Source organism: Rutidosis leptorrhynchoides, chromosome 4 (assembly GCF_046630445.1).
Source record: "Rutidosis leptorrhynchoides isolate AG116_Rl617_1_P2 chromosome 4, CSIRO_AGI_Rlap_v1, whole genome shotgun sequence".
NCBI lineage: Eukaryota > Viridiplantae > Streptophyta > Magnoliopsida > Asterales > Asteraceae > Rutidosis > Rutidosis leptorrhynchoides.
The window spans coordinates 252384460-252391825 of NC_092336.1; the positions used below are offsets into that span (position 1 = coordinate 252384460).

The 7366-nt window shown below is 33.8% G+C and overlaps 1 protein-coding gene across 1 annotated transcript; it reads right to left on the reverse strand.

The window, feature by feature from the left end:
* Positions 1-274: 274 nt before the first annotated feature.
* On the reverse strand, positions 275-6300 carry LOC139843465 (uncharacterized). Its single transcript, XM_071833544.1, has 12 exons — positions 5934-6300; positions 5395-5479; positions 4990-5120; positions 4788-4890; positions 4663-4677; positions 4134-4279; positions 3517-3712; positions 3285-3359; positions 2846-2962; positions 2191-2235; positions 1580-1678; positions 275-656 (listed from the first exon to the last, which is right to left on the reverse strand). Exons 1-12 carry the CDS (start codon positions 6215-6217, stop codon positions 636-638), a joined length of 1317 nt encoding a protein of 438 aa, XP_071689645.1. The 5' UTR covers positions 6218-6300; the 3' UTR covers positions 275-635.
* Positions 6301-7366: the final 1066 nt, after the last annotated feature.

Sequence of the window (7366 nt, forward strand, 5' to 3'; positions counted from 1 at the left end):
AAAAATTAATTATAAATTAGACTTTAGTAACCAGTGTCGGATCCTTAACAGTGACTCGTAGCATGACGGCCCAAGTGGATACTAGGGTATAACATTAAGTAAAATGTTGCAGCCTAGCAGAATCGAACTCCTAACCTCTCGCTAAGAAAGACAAGCCACTATCAGCTAAGCTACAACTTTGTTGGTCTTAGTTTATTGATTTGTGACCGTAGGTTATTTCTTTTTTATAAACAGCGGAAATTTATAAAACTAACAAGAAACTGCATCTACTATCTAGGAGACAAATACCTACACTAAATAAAAAGAGATGATATTACAAATTACATTAATCTCAACACCCACACGGTATACAAGTTTTCCCAATCACATTCAAATTCAGTAAACATGCTGTGCCTCGACGGTTAAGATGTTTTTGACTACGAACATGCAGTTATTGTTACAAGGTCCTAGAGAGAGACTTGAAACACGATGCATCAGTTCTCTTTACAACGTACCACCATTTCTTGTGAAACTCCAAATTGTAAACTGACGGGTGTCATGAATCGATCAGTTCTGATATTCTGCATCGTCTATGTTGTATAACAACGGATAATGACTAACTTTCTGTATTTATGAACCACTTGCAACAACGCTAATTAATATGTATCAACAAAAATCTGCAGTATGATCAAAAAGGGTATAATCAGAACAATTTTTAAAGCATATATTGAACTTCTATTAGAGATGTTTGACCATACACATCACAATCAAGCTCAAAAAAAAAAAAACAAGCTCAAATTAACCAATGTTCACATACAACAACAACAACAGCAGCAGTACCCAATACCACATGAGTGGTGTATGAGGGAGGTGAGATGTAGACAATCCTTCCCTTACTCGAGAATAAAAACAAGTCATTTCTCCACCCAGAAAAGTAGAGAAAGTCATCCTTCTCTTTATTCGGCGGATAAAGAGATTGCTTCCGAGTGGACCTCCGGCCTATTTTTTTTTAATAAAAAATAGTAAAATAAAATTATAAATAAAATTGAGACGCCATGAAAATGGTAGAATCAAATTTTCATGGGTTTAAAAGCCTGTCTGGAAATCAATTTAGGCTCTAAACGGCAGTCAAGACGCCACTTAATCGACGTTTGGTGTTGCCTCAATAAATAAAGCCAAGGGACCTTGTAAACAGAACTCGAAAGGTATGCCGGGTGGAAGTTGTTGCGCAAGCAAAGAGCCAACCACCCGTAACAAACCAAACACCACTCATGCACCTTTACGGTAGACATCCCCGAAGACACACAACTAAAAGAAAACCCCTCAAGCTCATGAGCAAAGAAGGTCGTCCTCAGCCATAATGACCCCAGAATGCACCGAACGATGCGAGACACACACACACACACCCACACACCCACCACACACACATGCACCCATCCATACACACCCCCATACCTACACACATTCCCATAAATACATAAACCTATATACATACCAACATACCAACATAGACGGGTTTAAATTGAGTACAAGATAGGGATAGGTAAATGGGAAAATAAAGACCAATCCCAGAAGCAGACAGTAACATACGTAAACTGACCTCAATATCTGCCAAAGGATCATAAGTTTTCTTCTCTAACGTATTAAACAGTGTAATGCCACTTATTTTCTGCATTCCAACTTCCATAGCAATTAGATTCTGCATCAAAACGAAAGATAAGAATTATTATGGAGTAAAAGAAATATAATGTGGTTATTACAAACAATATCAATTATATGAAAAATACTTCTGTAGTTCTAACAATAATTACAGTCTACAATTAGAACCCTCGATAATTGTTGATACAATTTTATAGCAGCAAGAACGATCAAACCATATTTTGTTCATCAAACTCATGCACAACATACTAAGTTTAACCAGAAAATGTAGAGTTAATGAAAGCAAGGTTGCAAAAATCGCTACCCTGGAGTACTCGGCCGGGACTTTTTAGGGAGTACTCTGATGTTGACCAAGTTTGACTTTGACAAATTATGATCGAGTTTTGACCGATTTTGACCAATTTTCCAAGTAAACACAAATTTTGACCATTTTTCCAAGTAACCCGAGTTTGACCAAGTACTCCCCGAGTTTCAAAAACCAAGTTCTCGCCGCGTATTTCCAAGTTCAACAACCCTAGTTGAAAGAAGAATCTACAAGGTAAGTAAAAGTACCATTTGAAAATCCAAAGATTTAAAAGCCTCCACTTGAGGTAATGCCTGCAAATTTAGTTGTATTGGCATATCATTTTCCAGGAATAATATAGTAAAGATGTATATATGTGATGATATTTGACCCATTCCTTTAAACTATATAATTAATATAATTATAATTATAAATTATAATTATAATTATAATTATAATTATAATATAATCAAATTTGGGTTATAATTTCTATCAGATGCTTTATCAAAGATACCAGATACAAACGCCAAATAGGTCAAGTCACGAAGCGTATTTCAATGAATACAACCTTCAATATTGTTTTATTTCAACATTAGATTTGTTAATAGCACGATTTTTGCATCCAAATTTACGTATCAATTATTTATACAAGTTTAATAACTAGAAAATAAATATAAGTGGTCAATGCAACCCAAACTACAAATTTTCCCTTCAAACTGATATAATTTTGCCCCGTTCTCCAATCTGCCTAATCCGCCAAATTTGCCACATCTAGTCATGCACATGGAACTAAGTTGATGTTGTTAGAAGTTACTTAGACATAATGAAAGATATTTTCACTAGTAGGCGTTTATTATGTCTCCCCTTAATAATTTCCATACAAGGACTGGTTACGAAACACACATATCATGAGCTATAACTTACCATCCTTTTAAGTCCGTTAACCATAACAGCTTTTTCCTCTAGATTATCGTTAAGAGATAACAAAACTTCGAATGGGCCAACATTGCTGTCACTCCGGTTTGTGATACTCAAGTTTACCTACAAAAACCAAAATATCAGGTGTTCAAATCACATCCTTATTAATAATGTTAAAACAGAGTAAACTATTAACCTATTCAATCTAATTTTGGTGAATAAAATTTAAGCTTATATATTAGACCTAATTCAATTTAAGCTTGTAATATTTGGTTGATATATACCTAATTCAATTAAAAGTAGAAATATTGTATCTCTCTGTATCTTTCACATTGAAAGTGCCATGTTTCATGGTCTGCGTGTTAGGCTCATTTTTTGGCCTATTTATTTAGACGTATGTATCATTTTTCTATGAAATAAAGTATTAAGTTATATTATTACTTACCGTAAAAGGTTTTTCCAACACGATGACAGGTGACACCTTTGTTGCTTTCAGTTCAATCTCTTTGTATGTGATGTGCTGCACAATGTCAAAAAGACGGCACGTACAAATATGTTGACAACTAGCATTTACATCTATATGAACTAAATGTAAAAAGACGGCACGTACAAATATGTTGAAGAAAAAAACAGTTGACCAAACGAAAGCAACATTGTTAAGGTTAATGTCCACTTACATTACCAATGATCTGTTGTGTTTGCAAGCGCCCCGGTTCACCCAAATTAGTACGCCATGTTATCTGAAGTTTACCAAGGATATTGCTCCCCTCGTATTTTGTTGGGGCCGACACATCCAACGATGATTTTAAACGGTACAGATAGTTGTGAATTCCTCCACCAGATTTAATGAGGATCGGTGTCTTGAATATTTCACTGTTATACACGAGATTAAATCATATTTTATTTTGTGTTATCGTAGTTGAAAGGAAAAAAATAAAAACAGTTCTATTGTAGATATTTTCATCATGTTCTTGAGTTAGGGGGAGCAAAAAAGAAAGCTTTTTATATGTCCAAATATACCCTGCTATGTATCATATGATAATAATTTGAGGTCAACAATAAAATTGTCATCACAACAGTTCTAAAATATTTTGATCCGCATATCTCCAAATATTCCCACTTTGTGGAGTGTGTGTGGTGGGGGGTGTATAGAATGTAAAAAAACTAGAAATTCCCTTAAGTTCCTTTATTTTCTCTTGTAAAAATACTATTATATTATTATTATTATTAATAATTAACATTAATTATTAAATTATTAATTAAAAACTCAAGAGCACAGGGTTGGTCATCCAACCTCGTCAAAACACCCTTTTCGGGATGATGGTCATCAGCTTTAAGTAACGTTGCAGTCCAATTTGGAGTAGGCTCGAAATCCACTTGGTCCATATACAGGTTCGATTTTGTATTATTTTCAAGACAAGCCTCGAGATATGTCGTTTCCTGAGATGGTGGAATAATATAATTATATCATAATTTTCATATTAATACAAAACATCAGTTATCCATTGGTGACACACTATAGAAAAGTCTCAACATTTATTAACACCTACATGTAAAGATTTTGACCCATTAGCTTATGAACATGTCTATTTGGTAAAGTTGCAAAAAATCGCTAATCGGTGTGTAATCGGTCAACTCAGGAGTAATCGGGAAGGAATCAAATGTTGAATAAAGATTGACTTTGACCGATTAATCCCTACTTTGACCAATTAATCCATAATTTGTGGTGCCACCTCTATTCGTGCCAGGATTTCAAATGTTTACACAAGTACATAGAAGATTATTTACTTACACCCATGTAATTTTAACCAACATCAACCTACCTTCACAACACGGACCTGCACATAAAAGCATGTAACATATCAACATAGCTGAAAACAAAAGCGTCTAACAAAAAAATCAGCATGAAATGTTCTATTTTCCAAATTGTATACCTAAAAAATTGTACCTTTGTCCTGACAGAAAGTGGATTTGAAACATTGAACTTGAAATACTGTGGGAGATATTTGCGTTCAGCGTCACCATCACTATATAGTGCAGTACAGACCAAACTAAAAATTGTGAAACAAAGATAAATGAGAAGGTTAGAATTAAATTATATAAGCATATGACTAGAACTTTACATATAGCATGTAATCTATATAACTTACGTGTGTGCACCAAGTTCTTTGACATCATGTTCAACGATGAAATCATAACGCCCTCCTGCTCTTATCGTTTCAACAGGAGTTTTTGTTGTATCTAAAAGCAGTATTCTCTGTTTTTCTGTCTGTATTTCTGCCTGTGGTCAAATCAGTGAGTTCAATACGTATTTATACCGTTCGTTGAAACAAACTTACATGTCACTACACGTTAATTGGATTCACGTCAATCAATAAAATAAATTAAATATATTTATACATTTCATGGTATTAACTATTAAGCTAGATTGTGAATATGTGAATCAATCAAGAATCACTACACAAATTCATGAATCAAGAACCCTAATAATAACTCTACATGATGCTCAAATCAAGATAGCTGAACAAAATTAACAATCAGAGCAAAAATATCACCTTGATTATAATGTCCCTCACTTCGAAATTGGAGCTGTTGTTGATGCTTATATAACTGCAAAATGTTTCTCCGAGATATATGGCGCTACAAAAAACAAACAAAACAACTAGATTATCATACTCCACTGGCCCTATAGAAGTACAGAACAGTGGATAACAATTTAAGGTATTTCTACATTACTTTACTGCATTATTATTATCGTTTGTATTTTCAAAAATCTTTATTTGCTTATTTTAGAGGATAAATAAAAATTTACACTAATGAGCAAGTTGGTATATAATGGTACTACTTGTTTAAACAGATAAACAAAATTAAGTATCAATTAGTATAGTACGGAGTAATAGTAATGCAATATTAAACCACTTATATTATTAAACCACAAAATTTGCCAAACACTGACACTAGTAATTACTAAGCTATGGGAAGAAAAGAAAAAAAAAAAAAAAAAAAAAGGAAAGTGGGTTTGATTATATCAATAAAACCCATATCAATTTCATGAACAATTTATACAAAAAACAAATAAAAATTGAATCTTTACCCAAAAGCTTGAGGTAAAACAAGCATTCCAGGAAGACCCATGGCGTCAAACGGATCATCTCGGAGAATGAACCGATTACTGTAACTTGGATCCGAATCAGTGGTTTTGGGTTGTGATTGAATGAGACGCCGGAGATGAGGTGCGGCAGATGGATCGTTGAATAGATCTTCACCGGCGATTAGATCGGAGATATCGAATCGGAGTGGGGTTTCAACGTGAAACGTTGGACGGCATAAACGCATCACCCGGAAGGCTAGTGAGTGTAACGACTGTGTGCTGCTCATTTTTCTGGTGTTGGTTTGTGTTGAGGGAAAGGAATCGGAGTTGAATGTTTTTGGAGATTGGAGTGAAAGAGGAAAAGAAAAAAAAAAAAATTGGGGTGGTTTTGTATGAAAGCAATCTTACAGGGTTTCAGTTGTAACTTATACTAGCACATGCAAATGATAATGGATCAAACATTCATATCCATTTGATTTTTGCTCGTGTATATCTATATCCATTTAATTTCAGCGCATCCGTTTATATCCATATTCGATAAATTATGTGGGTTAATGAATATCCGTTGGATATCAAATGAAATGTTAATTTAACGACAATTTTATTAATTAAATTAATTAAATATAGATTATAACAAATGTAAATATTTAATCTTTATGTTTTAATTTGTTACACATGTTTTGATTGTAATTTGTCGCCGATTGTGAATTTAATTGAGCAAAATACGTTATGATATAAGTAAGTATACGTTTAAACAAATCTAAATATGTAACTTTGAATATTGTTGGTAACAATTCAATAATTCTGACTATCACAACCTTTATTTTCGTTAATAATTTAAGAATTTGTAGGTTATATGTATATGTATATCGATATGTAGATGTATATGCATATATTTTAGTACATATATATGTATATATAGATATAGATGTATTTCGGGTGATAATGGATATATCGGTGGATGATAAATTGTAAGACCCGTGTAATTATCGTACATAATGTTTGTATGTGTAATTATATGACTAGAGTTGTGGAGTTCATGTTTCATACATTTAAAAAGGGGAAAATCATTGCTGAACTGGGGTCTGCGCGCCGCGCAGGTGATGCGCGCGCCGCGCAAAGCGGCTGCCAGCTATTCTTTGTTTTATTTAAATTTAAACGTGGGTATTTTGGTAAATTCACATCAAGGCCGAGTTTAATGCTTGGTTCAGTAGTTTGGGAGCTCATTTACTCCCTTGTTCACCAACCTTATCACCTCCCAATTTATTTTAGTGAGAGAGTGAGTTTTAGAGAGGGAAAGCTCACTTTGAAGAGGAAGAAGAGGGTTTCTTGCTAAAGTCCAAGTTCTAAAGTTGTTCATCTCGTCATTTGCTACATTTTGATAGTTGTGGTATGCCTTAACTTTCAATTCTTGTTTTGATTTCGTGTATGGGTTA

What these genes read in the sequence shown, in the direction of transcription:
- LOC139843465 (XM_071833544.1), bottom strand. Translation starts at nt 6,217, where the DNA reads ATGAGCAGCACACAGTCGTTACACTCACTAGCCTTCCGGGTGATGCGT. An exon ending in AAAGAACTTGGTGCACACAC is followed by an intron (nt 4,891 to 4,989) that starts GTAAGTTATATA and finishes CACAATTTTTAG; the next exon opens with TTTGGTCTGTACTGCACTAT. An exon ending in GAAAAGGGTGTTTTGACGAG is followed by an intron (nt 3,713 to 4,133) that starts GTTGGATGACCA and finishes CGTGTATAACAG; the next exon opens with TGAAATATTCAAGACACCGA.